A 26,828-nucleotide genomic window follows, 5' to 3' on the forward strand; every position below is an offset into this window, starting at 1 on the left:
TGCATCTGTACTGAACATGTAGACCTTTCAGGGTCATTATTCCCTAAGCAGTGTAATATAACCACTATTTACATTGTGTTAGATAAGTAATCTGGAGATGATTTAAAGTATTCAGGAGTTGGGCATGGTGGCTCACATCTGTAATCCCAGCACTTTGGGAGACAGAGGTGAGAGGATTGCCTGAGCCCACGAGCTCAAGACCAGCCTGAGCAACTTGGCAAGACCTTGTCTCTACAATAAATCAAGAAATTAGCTGGTTGTGATGGCACCTACCTGTAATTCCAGCTACTTGGAAGGCTGAGGTGGAAGGATCGCTTGAGCCGAGCAAGTCAATGCTGAGATGGCCATGAGCGTGCCACTGCACTCTAGCCTGGGTGACGGAGTGAGACTCCAACTCAAAGAAAAAAAAAAAAAAAAGGACAGCATGTGGGATCCTAGTGGTATTGGAACTGTTTAGCCTCTTGACAATGGTGGCGGATACATGAGCCTACACCAGATGATTAAATTGTGTGAAACGTAGTAGACACATATCCACAAATGAGTACAACAGGGAAATCTGAGCAAGATAGACAGATTGCATCAATGTCAATATACTGATTGTGATCTTATACTATAGTTTTGCAAAATGCTACCATTGGGGAAATTGAGCAACATATAAAGGAATACCTATTATTTCCTACAACTGCATGTGAATCTAAAATTGTTTCAAGAAAAATTCAATTAAATATATTACAAAAGCCGTTCATTATAGAAAATACCTGCAATACATAATGTCGTTGAGGTTACATATGTTTAAAGTTCTTATATGTTGGAGATACTACTGAAGAATTTCCAGGTGAAATGACATGATATCTGGAGTTTATTTTAAAATGCTCCAACAACAACAAAAAAGAGTGAGATGGGTGAGACAGAAGATTTACAAAATGTCAATAGTTGTTGGAGTGGATATATTAGAAAATTTCCCAGAAAAGATGAACAATTCCATTGTTAAAATCCTAATGAACCAGAATATATGTGTGTGTCTGTGTATGTGTACACACATGTATACATAAAGGTATATATATGCTTTATTTAGATATTCTTGATATAAAATTCAAATATTAAAATATATAATTTCATAAGTTTTGGCATACACATGTATATGCACACCCATGAAACACTATAATCAAGATAGTGAATGTATGCATCATAGCCAAAATATCTTTTGTGTTTCTTTATAAGCCTTCCTTCCTGTCTTTCTCCATCCATGCATTCCCAAGAAACCACCAATTTTTTATTTATTGTGTGTGTGTGTGTGTGTGTGTGTGTGTCAAGGTCTCACTCTCGCCCAGGCTGGAGTACAGTGGCACAATCATTGCTCTTCACAGCCTCAACCTCCCAAGTTTAAGTGATCTTCTTGCCTCAGTCTCCCAAATAGCTGATACTACAGGGGCATGCCCCCACTAATTTTTTGATTTTTTTTTTTGTAGAGACAAGGTTTCACTATGTTGCCTTGGCTGATCTTGAACTCCTGGGCTCAAGCCATCCACCTACCTCGGCCTCCCAAAATGCTGGGATTACCAGAGTGAGCCACCATGCCTGGCCACTAATCTATTTTCTGTAGCCATAGATTACTTAGTATTTTCTCTCCAACTTCATCTGTGAAAAAGGCCATTTTTTCCTCCACCTTATTTACCTTTGCATGTGTACCAAAAATCGATGTCTGTATATGTGTGGATTTATGTCTAAACTCTCTGTTCAGTTTCATTGGCTACCTGGAGGGCTGAGGCAGAAGGATTGCCAGAGCCCAGCAGGTTGACGCTGGGGTGACCATGAGCGTGCCACTGCACTCCAGTTTAGGTGACAGAGTGAGACTCCAACTCAAAAAAAAAAAAAAAAAAAAAAGATCATTGATGAAGGAGTCTACACTAAGCACCAGATTTTCAATGTAGATAAAACTGCTTTCAAATGGAAGAAGATGCCATCTAGGACTTTTATACTAGACAGGACAAGTCAATGCCTGGTTTCAAAGCTTCAAAGGACAGGCTGACTGTTTAAAGAGGGACTTGTGCTAGCTGGTGACTTGAAGTTGGAGACAATGTTTTTTTTACCATTACAAAAATCCTAGGGCCCTTGAGAATTATGCTATATTTACTCTGCCTGTGCTGTAGAAATGGAACAACAAGCTTGAATGACAACACATCTGTTCACAGCATGGTTAACAGAATATGTTAAGCCCCCTGTTGTGAACTACTACTCAGAAAAAAAAAGTTTCCTTTCAAAATGTTACTGCTCATTGACAATGCATCTGGTCACCAGAGAGCTTTGATGGAGAGATACAAGGAGATGAATGTTATTTTGTTGGCTGCGAACATAACATTTATTCTGCAGCCCATGGATCAAGAAGTAATTTTCAAGTTTTATTATCTAAAAAAATATATTTCATGAAGCTATAACTGCCATAGATAGTTCCTCTGATGTGGATCTGAGCAATGTCTATTGAAAACCTTTTGGAAAGGATTTACCATTTTAGATACTATGAAGACGTTCATGATCCGTGGGGTTAGGGCTAAGTTTATGGCGTGTGTACACGAACAGGAGTTTGGAAGAAGTTGATTCCAACCCTGGGGTTCAAGACTTCAGTGGAGAAAGTAACTATACATGTGGTAGAAAGAGCAAGAGAATGGGAATGAGAATTAGAGCCTGCAGATGTGACTGAATTGCTGCAATCTCATGATCAAATGTGAATGGGTGAGGAATTGCTTCTTATGAATGAGCAAAGAAAGTGGTTTCTTGAGATGGACTCTACTTCTGATAGAGATGCCTCGAATATTGTTGAAATGACAACAAAGGGTTTAGAATATTTCATAAACATGGTTGATAAAACAGTGGCAAATTCTGAGAGGATTGATTCCAACTTTGAAAGAAGCGCTATTGTAGGTGAAATGCCATTGAGCAGTATCACGTGCTACAGAGAAAATAGGGGGTTAATCGATGTCACTACTTCATTGCTGTCTTAAGAAACTGCCACATCCAACCCAACCTTCAGCAACCACCACCCTGGTCAGTCATCAGCCAACAACATTGAGGCAAGACCCTCCACCAGCAAAAGGTAATGACTAGCCAAAGGCCGAGATTATTGTTAGCATTTTTTAGCAATAAATTATTTTTATTAAAAATTTTTTTGTATATTTTTAAATAAATTATTTTTAAATTAGGATATGTACATGTTCTCAGACATAATACTGCTACACAATAGACTATATTGTAAACATAACATTATATAAAAAGAAACAAAAAATTGTGTGACTCACTTTATTGCAATATTTACTTTATTGTAGATCTGGAACTGAACATGCAAGATATTTGAGGTATGCCTATATACAATAACATTTCTATAAAATAACAATAATTATTTTTAATATTATGACAATGATAATACAGTTATCACCTTGCACAAATAAAAAAAAGTTAGAGACTTGGAAGATATAAAAATGACCCAAACTAAACTTCTAGAGTTGAAAACTACAACAGAGTATGAGATACTAGATTATATTTTTAGCAGATTAGGCATTGCAGAAGAAAAGACTGGTGAAACAAAGGCATAGAAAGAGGAAATACTGGTCAGGTTTGGTGGCTCATGCTTGTAATCCCAGCACCTTGGAAGCCCAAAGCAAGAGGATTGTTTGAGCCTGGCCTGGGCAACATGGCAAGACCTCATCTCTACAGATAAATCAATTAGCTGGGTATGCCTGTAGCCTCAACTATACAGGAGGCTGAGGTAGAAGAATTGCCTGAGCCCAGGATGTTGAGGCTGAACCATGATCACACCAAGGCACTCCAGTCTGGGTGACAGAGTGAGACTGTCTCCAAAAAAGAAAAGAAAAGAAATAGAAAATATTCAGAATGGAGCACAGAAAGGAAAATAATTCACTAAAATGAAAACAGAACCAATGAGCTGTGGGTCACTCCAAGCAGCCTAAAATAGAAGTAACTGGAGTCTCAATTTTAAAAAGAAGAAGAGAGGGCTAGAAAAAATATTGAATATTAAAAACTCTAATGCTGGGCACAGTGGCTCACGCCTGCAATCCCATGGGTTTGAGACCAGCCTGAGCAACATGGTGAGACCTCATCTCTACAATAAATTTAAAAATTTAGCCAGGCGTGGTGGTTCACACATGTAGTTACAGCTACATGGAAGGCTGAAGCGGAAGGATCACTTGAACCCAGCAAGTCAAAGCTGTGGTGGCCTTGAGCATGCCACTGCACTCCAGCCTAGGAGACAGAGTAAACTCTGACTCTCAAAAAACAAAAACAAAAACAACCCACCAGCTTTAAGCTGGGTATGGTAGTATACACCTGTAATCTCAGCTGCTTGGGAGGCTGAAGTGGGAGAATAGCTTGAGTCCAGGAGTTTGAGGCTGCAGTGAGCTATGATCATGCCATTGTACTCCAGCCTGGGTGACAGAGTAAGATCCTGTCTCTAAAATAAATTAAATAATCAAAAAAGGAAAAATAATTATAAATCCACAGATCCAAGAAGTCCAACAATCTCCAAGCATTAGAAAAATGAAGGAAACTGCACATCATAGCACATCATAATCAAATTGCTCAAAGCCAGTGATAAAAAGAAAAATCTTAAAATTAGCTAGAGGAAAAAAGGTATGTTAGATATAGACAAATAAAGATAAGAATGATATCAGATTTCTTGTCAGAAACAATGCAAGTGAGAAGATGGTGGAGTAACATCCTTAAAATACTGAAAGAAAAAAGGTCAACTTAGAAGACTATATATGAAAATAATATTTTTTGAAAACAGATAAAATAGAGATATTTTCAGACATACAAAGGCTGAAAGGATCTATCACTAATAGACCCATACTACAAAACAAATTACTAAGAAATTTCTTCAGACAGAAGGAAAATTATAGAAGATAGAAACCTGAATCCTCACAAAGGAATAAAGAACATAGGAATAGTAAGTGCATAGGTAAATATATAAGATTTTTTCTTACTATTTAAATCTGTATAAGCATAATTCATTGCTTATAGACAAAATAACAAAAATAATGATAAACTAAAAATAAACTAGAGATAGAAGGGGATTTCCTCAACCTGATAATGAGCATCTATAAAAACCTCAATAGAGTGGGTTGAACTGTGTCCCCAGAAAAATATGTTCAAGTCCTAAACCCCAATACCTGTAAATTGGAGCCTCCCTGGAGTCCTCAGAGGCAACTCTCATAAACTGTGCTGTGGAATTCCAAGGTGGGGGGAAGCAGAAGTGGATGGACCTCAATCCTTTGCTGGGACATCTGGATTTGATTCTTTCAAATACCTGTAAATGTGGTCTCCTTTGGAAATAGGACCTCTGTCAAAGTAATCAAGTTAAAATGAGATCATCCTGGATTAGAGTGGACACTACATGTAATGACTGATATCTTTATTAGAAAAAGACAAGGGAGACTTGAACACAGAGACACAGAAGAGACACAGGGAAGAAGGTCATGTGAAGACAGGGGTAGAGATCAGACAGATGCAACCTGGTTTGTGGTACTTTGTTACAGAAACCCTAAGAAATGAATACGCCTACATCTAACATCATACTTAATGGTAAAATACTATATGCTTTTCCCCTATGATCAGAAACAAGACAAAGATGTCCACACCCACCACTTCAGGTCAACACTGTACTGTAAGGTTCTAGCCAGGTCAATTAGGCAAGAAAAAGAAGCAAAAGGCATTCAGATTGGAAAGGAAAGGTGAAAAATCTATATTTGCAAATGATATTAGATTGTATAGAAAACAATAGGAGTTCACTGAAAAGACCACTAGAACTAATAAACAAGTTCAGTAAGATCTCAGGATACGATATGTATAAATCAATTGTATTTCCATAAAACCGCAATGAACAATCAGCAAATAAAATTAAGAAAACAATTTCATTTAAAACAGCATCAAAAAAGAATAAAATACTTTACAGAAAATTTAGCCAAGGAGGTAAAAAACTTTCACACAGAATTCTACAAAACAATGTTGAGTGAAATTAAGAATACACAAATAGCGGTTTCTTTCACTCATGCCAGCTCTGGCATGTCTCCCTTTCTTTTCTCTCTTTTTTCTCTAAAAAAAACTTTGTTGGAAAACTTTTTTTAAAAAGCACAAATAAATGGGAAGCCACTCATGTTCCCACTGAGGATTGGAAGACTTAATTTTGTTAAAATATCAATACTCTCCAAATTGATCTACAGATGCAACACAATCTCTATCAAAATTCTAGACCAGGTGCAGTGGCTCACACCTATAATGTCAGCACTTGGGGAGGTGGAGGCAAGAGGATTGCTTCAGCCCAGGAGTTTATGACCAGCCTAGGCAACATGGCAAGACTTCATCTCTACAAAAATTTAAAAATTTAGCCAAACAGAGTCACGTACATCTGTTGTCCCAGCTACTCAGGAGGCTGAGGTAGAAGGATCACCTGAGCCTAGGAGGTCAAGGTTGTGGTGAGCTGTGATCGTGCCACTGCCCTCCAGCCTAGACAACAGAGTGAGAATTCGACTCAAAAAAAAAAAAAAAAAAAAAAAAAATTCAGCTGCTTTTTTTGCAAACATTGACAAGATGAGTGTAAATTCATAAGGAAATAAATGCAAGGGATCCAGAATGGCGAAAACAATCTTGAAAAGTAGCCAAGGCAGTATGGTACTAGCACAAGGGTAGACATATAGACCAATAGACTAGAATTGAGTATCTAGAAATGAAATCTTACTTTTAAGTCAATTGATTTTTTTTTTTTACAAGGATGCCAATAATTCAATGGGGACACTGAGTTGTTCCTATTGACAAATTGGAACATTTGAAAAGACAACTAGGCTGGGTGCTGTGGCTCATGCCTGTAATCCCAGCACTTTGGGAGGCAGAGGAGAGAGGATTGTCTGAGTCCATGGGTTTAAGACCAGCCTGACCTTGTCTCTACAATAAATTTTTTTAAAAAATTAGCCAGGATTGGTGATGCAGGCTTGTAATTCCAGCTACTTGGAAGGCTGAGGTGGAAGGACCGCCTGAATCCAGCAGGTGGAGGCTGCGGTAATCTTGAGCATACCACTGCACTCCAGCTGTGAGCATGCCACTGCACTCCAGCGACAGAGTAAGACTCCGATTTAAAAAACAAAAACAAAAACACGAAAAGACAACTCAAAATAAAAACAAGAAAAGGATTTGAACAGCTGTTTCTCCAAAGAAGACATACGAATGGCCGATAAATACATGAAGAGATACTCAACATTATTAATCAGTAGGGAGATACAAATCAAACCCATAAGGAAGTACCACTTGGCTGCAATTTGCTTTTCAACAAATGGTACAAAGATAACTGCATATCCACATGCAAAAGATTGAATTGGACCCCTACCTCACACCATAGGGAAAAATAAACTCAAAATGGACCATAGACTTCTAAATAGGAGGTAAAATTATAACATTCATAGAAAAAAAACATAGACCTTGGGTTAGGTAATGTTTTCTTAGATATGATACCCAAAGTATAAGCAACAAAAGAAAAAATAAATTATATTAGACTTTATAAGAATTAAAAACATTTGTGCTGCAAATGATACAATCAAGAAAGTGAGCCGGGCTCGGTGGCTCAGTTTGTAATCCCGCGCCTTGGAAGGCCGAGGTGAGTGAATTGCCTGAGCCCATGGGTTCGAGACCCACCTGGGCAACTTGGTGAGACCTCATCTCTACAATAAAAATCAAAAAAATTAGCCGGGCGTGGTATCATGCGCCTGTAGTTCCAACTACTTGGAAGGCTGAGGCGGAAGGATCGCCGGAGCCCAGAGCCCAGCAGGTCGAGGCTGCGGTGGCCGGGAGCGGCCACTGCACTCCAGTCTGGGCGACTGAGTGAGACTCCAATTCAAAAAAAAAAGAAAGTGAAAAGATAATTCACAGAATGGGAGAAAATATTTTCAGACTGCTAATGGGTATGGAGTTTCTTTTTGAGATTATGAAAATGTCAAATTAGATTGTGGCAATAGTGACTAACTCGGTATTTAACAATCACTGAATTGTGCATTTTAAATGTGTAAATATTATAGTATATGAATTATATATCAATAAATGGTCTTGTTAAAACATCAACCAATGTAATTCCTTATTAAACTAAAATGATTTCAGATTTCTTGCCGCTAGAATTATGAAAAAATAAGTTTCTGTTGTTTTTAGCTAGATCAACAGAAATTTGTGTTGGTGGTAATTTGTGACAGTAGCCCTGGGGAATTAATACATATATTAGATATAATACATATAAAGATGTATACACTGTAAACTATAAAATATTGCTGGGAGAAATTAAAGAAGACCCAAATGGAAATATATACTTTGTTAATGTAACAGAAGACTCAATATTCTTTTTTCTTTTTTTTTTTGAGTTGGAGTCTTACTCTGTCACCCAAGCTGGAGGGCAGTGGCACCCTCCCGGCTACCGCATCCTTGACCTGCTGGGCTCAGGTGATTCTTTTGTCTCAGCATTCCAAGTAACTGGAATTACAGGCATGCGCCACAATGCCCAGCTAATTTTTTGATTTATTGTAGAGATGAGATCTCACCAAATTGGCCAGGCTGGTTTCAAACTCATGGGCTCAGGCAATCCTCCTACCTCAGTCTCTCAAAGTGCTGGAATTATGGGCGTGAGCTACTGTGTCCAGCTCTTTTTTTTTTTTAAGAGATGAGGTCTTGCTCTACGTCCCAGGCTGGAGTGCAGTGGTCCTATCATAGCTCACTTTCTCAATCTCAAATTCCTGGCCTCAGCCAGGATCTTGCTGCCTCAGCCTCCTGAGTAGCCAGGACTATAGGTGTATGCCACTATATCTGGCTAATTTTTTAACTAGCCACCGCAGCCTCCCAAAGTCCTGGGATTACAGGTGTGACCCACCACACTCAGTTTCATTATTCTTAAAATGTCAATTCTACCCAAATGGATTGACAATGTAATGCAATCAAAATCCCAGCAAGCTTTTGTAGAAATAGACAAGCTGATTTTAACATTTACATGCAAATGCAAAGTACTTAGAATAGGCAGAATAACTCTGAAAAAGAACAAGCTGAAGAGCTAACACTACCTAACTTCAAGAATTATTGTGAACTACAGTGTTCATAACAACATGGAATTAGCATTAAAATGAACACATTGGTCAATGAAACTGAACAGAGAGTTTAGACATAAATCCACACATATACAGACATCAATTTTTGGTACACATGCAAAGGTAAATAAGGTGGAGGATTTATACCAAATAGTCAATAAATGCTAGCTGCTATTATTCAATAAATGAGACCCTAGTAGGCCATGAAAAAGCTGGTTTGAAATAATATAGCAATTAGAACTACTATTTGTTCAGTGCTTTTTATGTCCAAGGTGGTTTATGTGTTCATTGCTGTGTAAAGAAACATCCCAAGTTGTAAAGCAACAACTGTCATAATTATTATTTCTAATATTCTCTGTGTTGAATGGCTCAGCTAGGAGGTCTTGCTTACCGTTTCTCATGCTGTTGCAGTCAGACTCTGGCTGGGGCTGGGATCGTTTCACAGAGAGAGCCTTTTTGGACCCAGCCTCAGCAGTCATGCAATGCCACTTCCACCCTATTCTATTCATTAGAAGTGAGTCACTAGTACCCCACATCTTTATAATAATAATAAAAAAGAAGGGAGTCACTAAGGCCATCCCACACTCAAAGAAGGGAGGGATTAGTTTCTACTCCATGAGGAGTGTCAAAGAATTTGCAGACATATTTGAGAACCATTGTGAGTTTATTATCACATTTCACTCTCTTAGGAGATTGACACGATTATTATTACTATTTTGCAGATAAGGACATTTAGAAGATCAGATGCTTAGAAGATTAAGTGACTTGCCCAAGTCCTGAAGTTAGTAGTGGTGGAGCCAGAGTCCAAACCAAGGCCAACATTCTGAATTTAGAACTTGTTTCCTTAATCCCTATGCTATACAAATTATGCTAAACAAAAATATAAAGGATATAAAGGGTATTTGTGGTAAGCATTCTTTTTTTTTTTTGAGTTGGAGTCTCATTCTGTTGCCCACGCTGGAGTGCAATGGCACACTCACTGCCACCCCAGAGTCTATCTGCTGGTTCTGGTGGTCCTTCCGCCTCAGTCTTCCAAGTAGCCAGAACTACAGGTGCGCACTACCACATCCAGCTAATTTTTATTTATTTACTGTAGAGATGAGGTCTCGCCAAGTTGCCCAGACTGGTCTCGAACTTGCAGTCTCAGGCAATCCACTCAACTTGGCCTCTCAAAGTGCTGGGATTATAGGCTGAGCTACTGAGCCTGGCCCGGTAAGCATTCTTATGTAGGGCTTACTAAGTGCCAGGCACTATCCAAAGCACTTTTCTGGAACTGTGTAAGTTTTTTTGGAGAAGCATATCACAGAGGCCCTAGGGGACTGGCCTGCCTGTATGATTAGGCTAGGAGTGGGGAGCCAGCCTACTCTGGACCAGGAGTCCTCCAGGAAAGTGTCCCTTTCCCAACAGTGCAGAGTAAAGGCTTCTGTTTGGTTGGAAGGTCCAAGGGGCAATCCTGAGTGGAACATTGTACCTGTCACTCTGATTTTTAATTCCACGTGGTCCCTAGAATCCAGCAGCCAGAGAATAAAAGTAAACGAAAGAAGCCTAAGGCATCTGTAGCAATGTGCCAGGCAGGAGGCCATACCTCAGAGGTCATACGTCTGGAAACAACAGTAGCATGCCCTGCTGCAGCAAGACAGTGGCTCTCACTAGAGTGGCCAGTGGCAGCCACCATGGGGGGCCCAGGCTCTGGGGGTACCTGCGTGCAAGTGTGTGCACATGACATCCTGAGATACCTGGATCTATCTAGGTGGCATCTTGAGGGGTACTCAGCCCTCTGCAGACAGGTAGAGGCAGACCTGGAGAAGAGGCATTTTGTGACTGTGGACAGTGAGTAAGAAGGAGCCAGTCTACATAGAACAAAAGATGTGTATGGGACTGTATTGATTTTTCTATTGCTGCTATAACAAATAACCACAGAAAATCCCACAAATAGGCTGGGTGCAGTGACTCAAGCCCTAATCCCAGCACTTGGGGAGGCTGAGGTGAGAGGATTGGCTAACTTCACAGGTTCGAGACCAGCCTGGGCAACTTGGCGAGACCTCATCTCTACAATAAATCAAAAAATCAGTCGGGTGTGGTAGTGCGTGCCTATAGTTCCAGCTACTTGGAAGGCTGAGGCGGAAGGATCGCCGGAACCCAGCAGCTCGAGGCTGTAGTGGCCATGAGTGTGCCACTGCACTCCAGCCTGGGCGTCAGAGTAAGACTCCAATCAAAAAAAAAAAAGAAAAGAAAAGAAAAAAAGAAAATTCCACAAATTTATTACCATATTTTATTTATTTATTCTTTGAGTTGGAGTCTCACCATGTTGACCAGACTGGAGTGCGGTGGCACACTCACGGCCACTGCAGGCTTGACCTGCTGGGTTCAAGCAATCCTTCCGCCTCAGCCTTCCAGGTAGCTGGAACTAAAGGAGTCTCACTCTGTCACCCAGACTGGAGGGCCGTGGCACACTCACGGACCCCCCAGAGTCGACCTGCTGGGCTCCGGCAATCCTTCTGCCTCAGCCTTCCAAGTAGCCAGAACTACAGGTATGCACTACCATGCCCAGCTGATTTTTTGATTTATTGTAGAGATGAGATCTCACCAAGTTGCCTGGGCTGGTCTTGAACCCATGACCTTAGGCAATCCTCTCACCTCCCAAAGTGCTGGGATAATAGGCGTGAGCCACCGTGCCCAGCCAATTTATTATCTTAAAATTTACAGGCTAGAAGTCCTACATGGGTCTCACTAGACTAAAATCAAGATGTTGACAGGGCTGACTTCCATTCTGGAGGCTCCAGGGGAGAATTCATCTCCTTGCCTTTTCCAGTTTCTAGAAACCACTTAATTCCTTAGCTCATGGCCCTCGCCTCCCTCTTCAAAGGCAGTAACCTGGCATCTCTCCAACCATTCTTCCATAGTCATGCCTCCCTCTGACTCTGACAGCAGCTGGGAAAATTCTGTGCATTTGATGACCCATGGAGTTAGACTGAGCCCATCCAGAAGATCCAGGAGAATCTTTTCATCTCAAGGTCCATACTCCGAACACATCTGCCAAGTCCCTTTGACCTGTATGTCAACATATTCACAGGTTCTGAGGGACAAGGGGACATGGACATTTTGGAGAAGCTGTTATTCTGATTAGCACATAGAAAAGACTTTAGGAAAATGCCCCTGAATAGGGCTAACCACTCACTCTTCACAATGAGAGGGGGTGGGAGGAGAACGTGTCTTACGGGGGACTATGTTCTGATTTCCTCCTTTCTTTGGATAATTTGTGATTCCCTACCTGATTCTCAGGGTTGTGGGCCTGGCTAGGGTTAGGCTTTTAGCCCCACCAAGTACAGCCTCATCTCCAAGGATACTATTTTCTGTGCATGCCCATTTTCTGCACCTGGTCCTCTTGAGGACCTGTGGCCTTGCAGGTGGTGTTGGCCATACCTCTTTCCGGCTCAGAAGCCCACCCAGTGTCCTCCTGGCCCTTCGCCTTCCACAGCTGAATTATGGTTTCTCTTCTTGGACTTGGCCTCATCCACTCCACCCCCATGTCTTTGCTCCCACTGACACTCAACTTTGAAGGCCCCATCCCCTCCCCAGGTCACATTCTGTCTATTCTTCAGCTGAACCCAAACACCACCTTTGATTCTCCCAGTTTCCCAGACAGAAGTCCTTGCTCTGCTCTAAAACTGTACTTTCTTTTTTCTTCCCTCTTCTCTCTTCCCTTACCTTTTCCTGCCCGCCTCATATTATTTTTATCTGGGGACATGTCTAATTGAGATGCTGAAATTATATACTGGTTACTTTGGATTTATCTGTTTATTACTGTTTTTCCAGGTGAGTAGAAACTTGCTTGCAAGAGCTTAATATTTAATGGAAATTATTAGTGATACTATTCTCATCATCACCAATCACTTCATCGTGGAAACATCTTCAACAAGGTCAAGGGGGCAATCTAAAATATTTAACAATTAGTTCAGGACAATCACTGATCTATCAGAAAGGATGAAAGCACCGATCTATCAAAAATTCTTCTGGTACCCATTCACGTGGGTACCTAGGTGAGTGCCATGTGAAGGTGAGCCCTACCTAACGCCCCACTCTAAGTCACACTGAGTCGCTTTCTCATGGTGCTCTCAGAGGCAATAGCCTGTCTTTCATAGAAACCCCTGACACCTTGGCCTTGGGTGTTCCTCCTCCACCCAGCTTAAATGGCCCTGGCTTTGGGACGCCTCTCCACCTCATTAGTCATTCCCTCCTCTGCTCTATCGCGTCTAATCACTGTGTATTGTAGTTATTTATGTCCAGAGCTGGTTCCCCAACTAGGCTGTCAGCTAGTCAGATCAGAGGGTGTGCATTATTCACATTTGTACCATCAGCACCCAATGGGTCATCACTACATGTTTGTTGAGTGACTAACACAAGGAGCATCTTTAGCACTTCTTTATGGGGCCTGCTCTCCTCAAGGGAGGTGCAGGAAACTCTCTACATAAATCAGGTCAGCTGGGCCTGGTGCCATTTTATTTACTTGTTCTTTTTTTTTTTTTTTGAGTTGGAGTCTCACTCTGTCACCCAGACTGGAGTGAGGTGGCCGCTCCCGGCCACCGCAGCCTCGACCTGCTGGGCTCCAGCGATCCTTCCACCTCAGCCTTCCAAGTTGCTGGAACTACAGGCGCACACTACCACACCCGGCTCATTTTTTGATTTATTGTGGAGATGAGGTCTCGCCAAGTTGCCCAGGCAGGTCTCGAACCCGCAGGCTCAGGCAATCCACACACCTCAGCCTCCCAAAGGTGCGGGATTACAGGCTGAGCCACCGAGTCTGGCTTACTTGTTGATTCTTAAAGTAAATTTGTGTTTTTTAAAAAATATATTTTTGTAACTTAAAAATAACATGTTCATTGAAAAAAATGTAAATACAGAATGTATAAAATTAAGTCTCCCTTCTCTTCTAATTCACTTCCCAGAGACAACCACTAGTACAAACATTTTAACAGCTTTATTAATATATAATTCATATGCCACACAAGCCACCAAAGTGTACAATTCAGTGTTTCTTAGTATATTCACAAGGTGGCACAACCATCACCACCAGCTAATTTTAGGACATTTTTGTTTCTCAAAAAAGAAACTAGGTACTTATGAGAAATCACTCTCTATCCCTTCCCCTGTCCCCTCTAGCCTTAAGCAACCACTAATTTACTTTTTATTTTTTTGAGTTGGGAGGGTCTCACTCTGTCACCCAGGCTGGAGTGCAGTGGCATGATCACAGCTCACTGCAGCCTTGACCTCTTGGGTTCGGGCAATCTTTCTGCCTCTACCTCCCAAGCAACTGGGACTACAGGCACGCACCAGTACACCTGGCTAACTTTTTAATTTTTTTGTAGAGACAAGGTCTCACTATGTTGCCTAGGATGATCCTGAACTCCTTAGCTCAAGCAATCCTCCCAGCTCAGCTTCCCAAAGTGCTGGGAATACAGGCATGAGCCACTGCACTCGGTTAGTTTACTTTCTGTATCCATAGATTTGCCTCTTCTTGGACATGCCAAATAAAATGTGTTTTTTGTGTCTGGTTGCTTTCACTTAGCGTAATGTTTTCTTTCTTTCTTTCTTTTTTTTTTGAGTTGGAGTCTCACTCTGTCACCCAGACTGGCATGCAGTGGCCGCTCCTGGCCACCGCAGCCTCGACCTGTTGGGCTACGGTGATCCTTCCGCCTCAGCCTTCCAAGTAGCTGGAACTACAGGTGCGCGCTACCATACCTGACTCTTTTTTTTTTTTAATTGTAGAATGAGGTCTCGCCAAGTTGCCCAGGCGGGTCTCGAAGCCGCGGGCTCGGGCAATCCACTCACCTCAGCCTCCCAAAGACACAGGATTACAGGCTGAGCCACTGAGCCTGGCTGCATAATGTTTTCGAGTGCCAGCCACGTTATAGCATGAATCAGCCCTTCATTCCTTTTTATTGCTAAATAGTATTCCATTGTATGACTATAGCATATTTTATTTATCCAGTAATCAGTCACTATTTAATACACCTCTTGTATTTATACAGGTTGCCCAGGGTTCATTCCCCACTTGACATAGTCCTAGATGGGTGATCTTCAGTAAATCCTATCTCCAAGCCTGCCTCAGTATCCTCAATTGTAAAATGTGCAAAATAATGGAATCTACCTGACGGTGTCATGGTTGTACTATTACACTAATTATTTGAGCAATTTACTATGTGCCAGGCACTTTACAAGGATTACTTAACAGACCCATGCTTTACAAATTAGGGAACTAAAGTAAGGAGAAGTATCTCAAGGTCAAAGAGCCTCTAAGAAAGTGACTGAGGTAAATGAATCACAGGCTGTTTGCATGGCCTGCACCATTAATGGTTAATAGCACGGAATAACAAAGTGTTTAGCAAGGGCCTTGCAAAAAGAATGGCCTTAGTAAATAATAACTGACAGAATATGGCAGTATCAAATATAGAACAGTGGCTTGTGCCTGTAATCCCAGCACTTTGGGAGGCCAAGGCAGGAGGACTGCTTGAGCCCAAGAGTGAGAGACCCGCCTAGGCAACATAGGCTCCAAAAAAAAATTAAAAAAAAAAGTTAGGCATGGTGGTGTGTAGCCCCAGCCACTTGGGAAGCTGAGGTTGGAAGATCACTTGAGCAGAAATTCGAGGCTGTGATGAGCCGTGAGTGAGCCACTGCACTCCAGCCTTGGGAGAGAGCGTTGAGATCTCGACCAAAAAAAAAAAAAAAAAAAAAAAAAATTAGCAACTGACTCCCAAAGATACCTGCCACTGTTAATATTTTGGCATATTTCCTCCTGGTCTTTAAGAAATATTTCAAACCGGGCGCGGTGGCTCAGCCTGTAATCCCAGCACTTTGGGAGCCCAGGGATTCAGGACCAGCCTGAGTAACACGGCGAGACCTCGTCTCTACAAGAAATTAAAAAAAAAAAAAAAAATCAGCGCGTGCCTGTGGGTCCAGCTACTTGGGAGGCTGAGGCGGAAGGATCGAACCCAGCAGGTCGAGGCTGCGGTGTCCGTGAGCGTGCCCCTGCACTCCAGCCTGGGCGACAGAGTGAGACTCAGACTCCAAAAAAAAAAAAAAAAAAAAATCATACCACGAAAACACGCGAAAAATCCTGTCTGCAAACGCTTAACAGTCGCAAGGGCGAAGGACCAGAGACCTTAGAAGGGAAGAGCCGCAGGCTCGGAGGTCTCGGTCCGCCGACCTCCCGGCATGCAGCGCGCGCTCCCGGCGTGCACCGCCGCGTGGGGGGCGGAGCCGGCGACTTGGGAGGACCGCGCCGCGGGAGCCCGCTTCTCCGCCGCCGTCAGGGACGAGAGGCGGGGGCGACATGGAAGTGTAAGCCGCCGGGGACCGAAGAGCATAGCTGGGGACGGTTAGAGCGCTGGGATCCGAGAGACGTAGACACGGGGCGGCCCCTCGTACCGGGCTCTGAGAAGCGTGGGGACAAAGGGACCCTGGCTCTGCCCCTTGAACCTCCGCTGCTTACCCACACCCCCTGCCTGGGCTCCGGGCCGAGCACCTCGGGGTCCGGCCGCCTTCTCCGTCCCTCCCTCACCCCCTCATCCATTCACTAGCGTTCCGGGGTCACGGATGGGAGGGAGCCCGGCCTGGGATCCCGTCGGGACGGAAGGCTGTGGATCCCCGATTCTGCCCGCCCTGAAAGTAACTGCAGGCGGGACCGGCGCAGACGGCTGTAGAGCACTGCTCGGCGTGGGCTCCCGGGGGCTTGACACGCAAGAGATAGAGGCGGGTTTGAGGAGGAGCGGTCGACCCTGCGGGCGAAGGGGCGGGATTCAGGGGAAAGAGAGTGCCAGCGCCAGGCCTGGGACCAGGGAAGCAGCCCGGGGCGTGGTCTGTGGGTGGGAACTGGAGGGAGTAAAACCCGTTCTAACAGGTAATCTCCACGTGGCCATTTCCGTGTCTGCCCGTGAGGTTTTGCATCTACGCTGCGTGTGGTTTTTATTTTTTCTAAGTCGGGGTCTCACTCTGTTGCCCAGGCTGGAGTCCAGTAACACCATCACGGCTCACTGCAGCCTCAACCTCCTGGGTTCAGGCGTTCCTCCCGCCCCAGTCTCCGGAGAATTTGGGACTACAGGCACGTACCGTCATGCCCGGCTAGTTTTTGTTGTAAAGATGGGGTCTCACTGTGTTGCTCAGGCTGATCTTGAACTCCTGGACTCAAGCAGTCCTCCTGCCTTGGTCTCCCAAAGAGCTGGGATTACAGGCGTAAGCCACCATGCCCGGCCTGTCTGTAGTTGGGGGTCTCACTCTGGTGTTCAAACTGGAGTGCAGTAGCACCATCACGGCTCACCGCAGCCTCAACCTTCTGGGCTCAGACGATCCTCCCGCCCCAGCCTCCAAAATATTTTTTGCCGGGTTACTTTTTGTTGTTATACAGATGAGGTCTCGCAGTGTTGCTCAGGCTGGACTTGAGCTCCTAGTCTCAAGCAATCCTTCCCCCACAGCTTCCCAAAGAGTTGGGATTGCTGGCATGAGCCACGGTGCCCAGCCTGCATGTGGTTTTTACATGGTTGACATTGGCTTGTAGGCCTATGTTGTGTTCTCTGTGGACGGATTCTTTGATACATTTTCCTTTATGTTCTTTGGCCTCATGTTTCGTGGTTATATATACTACTGTTTTTCAGATTTAAAAAAAAATTAACACAATATGTGTATGTAACTGAAATGTAAGGTTCATGAAACAGTGCTGTATGGAGTACACTCTGATAGTGTATATTCTCTTTTATTAAAAAGTATGTTGACCCACTGAGCTAATTGTGCAACCCGCTGGTGGGATTTAATCTGCAACTTGAAAACATTTATTTATATTAATCTAGTCCAAGCCATTATTAATCATTTTTCCCTCTTGACTAGAACATTTTCCCTGTCAGCATACAAACCTGCTGTAATTTGTCCATCTTTTAAAAAAATCCCTTGTTTCCATATTCATGTCTACTTGTTCCATTTCCACAAAACTTCTTGAAAGTGGTGTTTACCCTTTCATTCCGTCATCCATTTTGTTGGGCTTTCATCCTCACTAGTCTGCAGTAACAGCTCTTGTGATGATTACCTGAGCCTTCTAGCTTGTGAAATCTGGAGGTTGATTTTATGGCCTCAACTTTCTTGATCTCTCAGCAGCTGTTGATACAGAAACTCTAGAAACTGTCTTAGCTTTGTGTCGTACACTCCTTGATTTCCTCTGACATCAAGGGATACTTCCCAGAGTTATTTCCTGGCTCCCCTTGGCATCTAAGTGTTGAGGTATTTTAGAGCTCAGTCCTGGGACCCTTTTTCTGCATGCTCTGTGGTTTTACCCATCTATATGCTGATGGTTCCCAAAAGTGTATTTCTAGCCCTTTTCCCTCATCATTTTTCCAGTTGCGTAGACCAAAACTCTAGCCCTCTTTCCTCACTCCTAAATTCAGTCCATCTCCACCTTTACTTATTTTAAATTTTCTCTCTCTCTCTCTTTTTTTTTTTGAGTTGGAGTCTCACTCTGTCGCCCAGGCTGGAGTGCAGTGGCACCCTCACGGCCACTGCAGCCTTGACCTGCTGGACTTAGGCGATCCTTCTGCTTTAGCCTTCTAAGTAGCTGGAACTACAGACATACGCCACCATGCCCAGCTAACTTACTTTTATTTTTCAAAGACAGGGTGTTGCTCTGTTGCCCAGGCTGATCTTCACCTTTAGAATACATTTTGAATGCAGTTACTTTTCACCATCTCCGCTGGTAATTTTGTACTCTCATCTTTGATCTGAGTCAAGCAGTAGCTTTTTGGCTTCCGTTCTTTCCACCTTCCCCCCTCACCTCCATTCTGTTCTCCATACAGCAACCAGAGTGATCTTAAATAGTGATTATTTTAGTTTCACATTTCCATTTTTCTCAATTTCTTAGCTTGAAAAATTTCAAACCTATGGTACTGTTGCCAAATGAGCACCACAAATACCTGTATACCTTTTACCTAGAGTTTCCACTTGTTAACGTTTTTATTTGTGTATCTGCCTTCTTCTGTCCCTCCTCCCCTCTCCCCTTCTTCTGCTTCAGCCTCCCAAGTAGCTTAATGTTCGGCTTTCTACTGTACCTAGAGGAAATTTACATCACTTACTAGAACCTACAAAACTTACTAAAACCTTATATAACCTCATCTATTCCCCAGCCTTTTCTCTTGCCACTCTTCCCACGTCCCAAATTGCACTGATAGTCAGGTAGCTTTTCTAACCTTCTAAGCTCAGGACCTCTGCTCTGTGGTTCCCTCTACCTGGTGTACTTTCTCCCTGTCCTGTTTCCTTTTTATCCTTTTGATAGTTCAGGTTGATTGTCCCTTTTTAAAGTTGGCTTTACTTTTCAGTCAGTCCATAGTAAGTCCTTTTTGTCTCTCATAGCACCTTGTTTACTTTTCTCTTAAGTAATTACAAGTAGCAGTAATAAATGTAGGTTTATTTGTTTAGTGCCCTGAGAGGAGGGGCCAATGTGTTCACCTAGTGCGTATCACTGCATCTGGCATATAGTAATTGTAGGCATTCAGCAAATACTTGTTGAATGAAATAAAATAACAGTAATAATAGTTTAATAAATATGGTTGCCTCAGCCGGGCTCGGTGGCTCAGCCTGTAATCCCGTGCCTTTGGGAAGCTGAAGTGAGTGAATTGTCTGAACCCGCGGGTTCGAGACCCGCCTGGGCAGCGAGACCTCATCTCTACAATAAATCAAAAAATCAGCCGGGCGTGGTAGTGCATGCATGTAGTTCCGGCTACTCGGAAGGCTGAGGCGGAAGGATCACCGGAGCCCAGCAGGCGAGGCTGCAGTGGCCAGGAGCGGCCACTGCACTCCAGTCTGGGTGACAGAGTGAGACTCCAACTTAAAAAAAACAAACAAACAACAACAACAAAAATATGGTTGCCTCTTAATATCTGTGGGGGACTGGGTCCAGGACCCCCTGTGGATATTGAAATCCACAGATGTCCAAGTCCCTTATATAAAATATATAAAAGTATTTGCATATACCTATGCAAACCCTCCCATATACTTTAAATCATCTCTAGATTACTTTTTTGCAATATTGTGGTACACACGTACACGCATATGTTTTCAGATGAAGTAATTTCTTTTTTCCTTTCATTTACAAACAGCTTCTGTGAAGCTTTTTTAAATTATAAAGATGTGGGGTACAATTCAGGGTTAGGTATACAAATGTTGATTATGCAGATACCCTTGTTGATATCATATGCCACCCCCTAGCAGTTTCCCTCAACTGCCAATCCCACATCCCCCTTTCCTTAAAGTTTCCAACTACTGCCAATCCCTTTCTTATAATATTATAATTGTTCAAGGTCCACTTATGAGTGAGAACATATGGTACTCTGTTCTTTGTTTCTGTGGTAGATCACTGAGGTATGATCGACTCTAAATCCATCCAAGCTGCTGCAAAGTCCTTATTTATGACTGCGTAATATTCCATTGTGTGTATCTACTATATTTTTTTTATCGTCTAGCTTCGATGGGCAGCATGGTTGGTTCCATATTTTTGCTATTGTGAATAGAACTGCAACAAACATATGTGTGCAAGTATCTTTTTTGTAGAATGATTTGAGTTCCTCCGGGTATATTTTCAATAGGGGAATTGCTGGGTCGTATGGAAGGTCAATTTCTAGTTCTTTCAGAAACGACACACTGTCTTCAAAAGAGGCTGTACTGGTTTGCATTCCCACCAGCAGTGTACAAGCATTCCTTTTTCTCCACATCCTCGCCAGCATCTGTTGTTTGTTTTATTAATGATGGCCATTCTTACAGAGGTTAGGTGGTATCTCAATGTGGTTTTGATTTGTATTCCTCTGATGATGAGTGAGGCTGACCACTTTTTCATGTGTCTGTTGGCTGTCCGTATATCTTCTTTTGAGAAGTGTCTATTCATGTCTTGTGCCCACTTTTTAATGGGGCTGTTTGTTTTTTTCTTTTCAGCGTGTTTGAGTTCCTTGCAGATCCTAGATGTTAGGCCTTTGTCAGATATACAGTTGGCAAATATTTTTTCACATTCTGTGGGCTGTCTCCCTGATGTCTTGATGGTTTCTTTTGCTTTGCAGAAGCTCAGTAGTTTGATGAGGTCCCACTTACCTATCTTATTTCTTAAGGTATGGGCATTTAGGGTTCTGAATAGGAATTGGTTGCTAATTCCAATTTCCATAAGGGTGTCTCCTGTGTTTTCTAAGATTCTTACACTTTGAGGTTTTACGTTTAGGTCTTTGATCCATTTAGAGTTAATTTTTGTGTATGGTGATAGGTAGGTTTCAATCTTCTGCATGTGGTCAGCCAGTTTTCCCAGCACCATTTACTGAGTAGATTCTACTCTTCCCAGTGGTTGTTGTTGGAGGCTTTGTCAAAGATGAGTTGGTTGAGAAATTGAGTCTTGGCTTCCAGAATCTCTATCCTGTTCCATTGGTCTGTGTGCCTGTTCTTGTACCAATACCAAGCTGTTTTGATTACTGTAACCTTATAGTAAAGTTTGAAGTCTGAACGTGTAATACCTGCGCTTTGTTTCTTTTGCTAAGGATTGTTTTGGCTATTCATGGTCCTTTATGTTTCCATATAAATTTCTGTATTGCCATTTCCAGGTCTGAGAAGAATGATGTTGGTAACTTAATGGGTATGGCGTTGAATCTATAGATTGCCTTTGGTAGGATGGACATTTTAATAATGTTGATTCTTCCTATCCATGAGCTTGGAATATTTTTCTATTTGTTTGTGTCTTCTTGGATTTCTTTGAGCAGTGTTTTGTAGTTCTCATTGTAAAGGTCTTTCACTTCTCTGGTTAGGAAGATGCCAAGGTATTTCATTTTTTTGTGTGGCTATTGTGAATGGGATTGTGCTTTTAATTTGGGTCTCTGCCTGCTTGTTGTTGGTGTACAGGAATACAACTGTCTTTTGCACATTTATTTTGTACCCTAAGATTTTGCCAATGTCCTTTATCAGTGCAAGCAGGTTTTTAACAGATTCTCTAGGATTTTCAAGGTATAGGATCATATCAGCAAAGAGGGATAACTTGACTTCTTCTTTTCCAATTTGGATACCCATGATTTCCTTCTCTCTAGGATTTCCAACACAGTATTGAACAAGAGGGGTGAGAGTGGCCAGGCTTGTCTTGTTCCAGTTTTCAGGGGAAATGTTTCCAGTCTCTGTCCATTTAGCAATATGTTAGCTGTGGGTTTATCGTAGATGGCACTTACTATTTTGAGGTATATTCCTTCTATACCTAGGTGTTTGAGGGTTTTTATCAAGAAGGATGCTGGATTTTATCAAAAGCTTTTTCTGCACTTAATGATATGATTATGTGGTTCTTGTTTTTACATTTGTTGATGTGTTTAATGATATTTATGGTCTTGCGAATGTGGAACCAGCCCTGCATCCTAGGGATGAAGCCTACTTGGTCATGGTGTATGATTTTTAGAGATATGTTTTTGGATCCAATTTACTAGAATCTTTTTGAGGATTTTTGCATCTATGTTCATAAGGGATATTGGCCTGTAGTTCTCTTTTTTTTTTTTGAGTTGGAGTCTCACTCTGTCGCCCAGACTGGAGTGCAGTGGCGGCCACCGCAGCCTCGACCTGCTGGGCTCCGGCGATCCTTCCGCCTCAGCCTTCCAAGTAGCTGGAATTACAGGCATGCACTACCACGCCCGGCTGATTTTTTGATTTATTGTAGAGATGAAGTCTTGCTGCCCAGGCGGGTCTCAAACCCGCGGGCTCAGGCAATTCACTCACCTCAGCCTCCCAAAGGCGCGGGATTACAGGCTGAGCCACCGAGCCCGGCTTAGTTCTCTTTTCTTTGTTGGATCTTTACCTGGTTTGGGTATCAGTGTGATGTTAGCTTTGTAAAATGATTTGGGGAGAATTCCATCTTTCTCAATTGCCTGGAATACTTTCACAAGGATTGGTATTAACTCTTTGTACGTTTTGTAGAATTCTGCTGGAAAGCCATCTGGTCCAGGGCTTTTTTTTGTAGATAGTTTTCGCATGACAGAGTCAATTTCCTGGTTTGTTATCAGTCTATTTAGTGTCTCAGTGTCTTCTTTTTTCAACCTGGGGCGATTGTGTTATGTCAGAATGTCCTCCATTTCATTTAGGTTATCAAGTTTGTTTCCATATAGGTGTACTTGGTAATCTCTGATAATCTTTTGTATTTCTTCGGGGTCAGTTGTGATTTGATCTTTTGTATTTCTGATTGTGTTTATTTGGGCCTTTTCTCTCTTTTTCTTGATCATTCCGGCTAGGGGTCCATCAATCTTGTTAATTCTTTCAAAGAACCAGCTTTTTATTTTGTTGATGTTTTCTATGATATTTTTGTCTTCTATGTCCCATATTTGGGCCCTTATTTTGGTGATTCGGATTCTCTGTTAACGTTAGAGTTTTGTTGGTCTTCTCTTTCCAACTCCCTTAGGTGATTTGTTAGGCTCCCCACTTGTGATCGTTCCATTTTCTTGATGTGTGCTCATAGAGATATAAATTCCCCTCTTAGAACTGTTTTCATGGCATCCCAGAGGTTTTGGTAAGATGTTTCTTTATTTTCATTTGTTTCCAGGAATCTTTTAATTTCTGCTTTGATTTCAGTGTTGGCCCAGTAGTTGTTCAGCGTCATGCTGTTTAGTGTCCATGTCTTTGTGGGCTTTAGGGAAATGTTGTTGGTATTGATATTTATTTTTATCTCACTGTGGTCTGAGAATGTGCATGGCAAGATTTCAACCTTATGGAATTTTTTATGCTTAATTTATGGCCAAGGATGTGATCGATCTTGGAGTACGTTCTGTGTGGTGACGAGTAGAATGTATATTTTGTGGTTGTTGGGTGGAATAATCTGTAGGTATCAAGTCCATTTGATCAAATGTCAAGTTTAGGTTCTGGATCTCCTTGTTGATTTTTTTGCCTCTATGATCTGTCTAGGGCTGTTAGTGTGGTATTCAAGTCCCCTGTAATAATAGTGTTAGAGTCAATATCTTTTTTTAGTTTACTTAGTAGTTGCTTTATAAATGCTGGTGCTCCAGTATTGGGTGCATACTTGTTTAGGATGGATATTTATTGTTAATGGATTGAACTTTTTATCATTATGTAGTGTCCTTTTGCATCTTTTTAAATTTTTGATAGCTTAAAGGTTGTTTTGTCTGATATTAAGATTGCAACTCCTGCCTTTTTTTGTGATCCATTTGCCTGGAAGCTCATTTTCCATCCTTTAACTTTGAGCCTGTGTGTATCCCTTGTAGTGAGATGAGTCTCCTGGCTGCAGCAAATAATTGGGTCATGGTTTCTTATCTAGTTTGCCATTCTGTGTCTTCTCAGTGGTACATTTGGTCCATTCACATTCAGGCTGATTATTGAAATATGATTGTTTATTGCTGTCATGAGGTTCTTATTAAGTTTTTTCTTTGCTTGTTTTCTTTTGGGTTTGGGGTTAATGTATATGTGGTTTCATGTTTCATGTTGCGATGTATTCTCTATTGATTCTGTGCTGTGCTGTTCCCTTGGGAAGTGTGTGGTCATTCTTTTTTTTCTTCCTTTTGTGCTTAATATCTTTTTAAGTGTCTCCTGTAGAGCTTGTCTGGAAGCTGCATAATCTCTTAGAGATTGAATGTCTGGGAAGGATTTTAATTCTCCATCACTGATGAAGCTGAGCTTGGCTGGATAGGAAATTCTTGGTTGAAATTGTTTATCTTTGAGGACTTTGAATATAGTGCTCTAGTCCCTTGCTTGTAGTATTTCTGCCGATAGGTCTGCTGCTATTGGGATTGTTTTTCCTGGTAGGTAGTCTGACCTTTCCCTCTTGTTGCCTTTATGTTTTTTTCTTTTTTGCCTACATTGTGTAGGCAAGTGACTATGTGTCTAGGGGCTGGTCTTCTCATTTGATATCTTGTTGGGGTTCTCTGTATCTCTTGTGCTTGACGGATCACACCTCTGGTGAGATGGTGAAAGTTTTCTTGGATTACCTCCTTGAATACTTGCTCCAAGTTCTTCATTTCCCTTTCTTCTTCTGGGATACCAATCAAGTGTAGGTTCGGCGTCTTGACATAATCACATATCTCGTGTAGGCTTTGTTCTTTCTTTCTGAGTCTTCTTTTTATGTTTTTTACAGACTCGATTAATTTCATGTTCTGGTCTTCAAGTTCTGAGAGTCCTTCTTCAGCTAGATCAAGTCTGCTTTCCATGCTTGTCATCTTGTTATTTATTTCCTGGATGAAATTTTTTATTGCCAAAATCTCTGTTACCAGTTCTTTCAGTGTTGCATCTTGTTTTGAGTCTTATTCACCCTTTTCATCCATTCTCTAATCCCTGTCATTTTCTGGGGCCAGTCGTTGGTGACTTCTATTGTTTGGGCACCAAGGTCTGATTTTTCAGGAGTTGTCTTTGGTACACTTGAAATTGCCTGAAGTCTTCCTTGGTTTTTCCTCATTTGTGACAGATCTCTTGTTTTTCTCTTTAGTTCTGTTATTCAGTGTCAGTGGGAGAGGCTTTCCCTTCTGATGTTTGTTCAGTTCTCTATTCTTCCCTGATTTGGACTCTGTATTTGTTCTGTTTTTAAATAAGACAGTGGATTGGAAGCTTTGCTGTTTTTGAAAGTCGAATAAAGTAGGGGATGGGCAATAGGATTCAGAAACTACTTGCAAATTAAAATGTTCGCTTATTGTGGTATGTGTTCCCTGAGACCCACTCCCCACCACCACTCTATATGATGATGCAAAGCAGAAACCAATACAAAAAGTAAGTGAACACACACACACCCACACACCAAAACAAACTGGAATAACAACAAAGTGAAACAAAACAAACGACAACCAAAAAAGAAGAAAACTAAACACATACACACATGCCTAGCATAATGTGAATAGAGAAGAAAAACAGAAAGACTGGAGGAAGGGAAAAATGGAATTCAGGTCAAGCCTTCACACATATATTGACACACCTTAAACTATAAAAAATGAAAATTAAAAAACCCAGAAGAACAGAAGAGCAAAAACAAACCAACAACAACAACAAAATTGAAAGATGAACATGCAATCATTCACATACACAAATAAACAGAAAATGACAAATAAAAGAAAAAAGGAACATAAAAAGGAAAGAAAAAATATTTGGGGGGAATCAAACCCTCACATACATATTCATGCACAAAGAAAAAATATTTTAAAAATAGATGAACTAACAAACAGGAAAAATATTTTAAAAATAGATGAACTAACAGTCAAAAAATTAAAAAACTTTTTAAAATTGAAAGTTAAAAAAAAAACCTGCCCTCTTGTGGCAGGTTCTGTAAGTGTGCCTCTAATCAAGTCTCTCCTGCAGAGCTACCTCTTTTTCTCTCGGTGTCCAAAGCAGGGAAAGAAGAGGGGCAGTGGAGGTGGGTGGGACTGCAGTCCTCCCTTCCCACTCTCTTATGGTGTTATGGTCAGGGAGAGCCCCATGGGGGAGGTACAGGATTGTCTCTGTCTCTTCCCCAGGTACATGTACTCGCGGGGCGGGGGGCGGGGCTGTGTGCCCCAGCCAGGCCTATCCTGGAAAGGAGTTCTCCTGTTGCCACTGATGTTTAGGCTCTGCCTGAGTCTGTCCCTGTTCGTCATGTCTATTCTGCGTGAGTCTAACTCACAAAGGTATTCTGTTGTAGGAGAGGATTTGTTTTTCCTTTTCATCAATTGAGATGGCAACGTGACGTTTTTAAAAAATTATACT

General features: G+C 41.9%; 1 protein-coding gene across 1 annotated transcript in view; it reads left to right on the plus strand.

The window, feature by feature from the left end:
* Positions 1-16,390: 16,390 nt before the first annotated feature.
* Positions 16,391-26,828, plus strand: part of CRCP (CGRP receptor component) — a 45,069-nt gene continuing 34,631 nt past the window's right edge. The window contains exon 1 of the mRNA XM_008052742.2: positions 16,391-16,457. Coding sequence (XP_008050933.1) covers positions 16,450-16,457 — 8 coding nt within the window. The 5' untranslated portion in view covers positions 16,391-16,449. The remainder of the gene's footprint in view (positions 16,458-26,828) is intronic.

This window comes from Carlito syrichta, unplaced genomic scaffold (genome assembly GCF_000164805.1).
Source record: "Carlito syrichta isolate Samal-C Ts95f unplaced genomic scaffold, Tarsius_syrichta-2.0.1 Scaffold287424, whole genome shotgun sequence".
Classification (NCBI taxonomy): domain Eukaryota; kingdom Metazoa; phylum Chordata; class Mammalia; order Primates; family Tarsiidae; genus Carlito; species Carlito syrichta.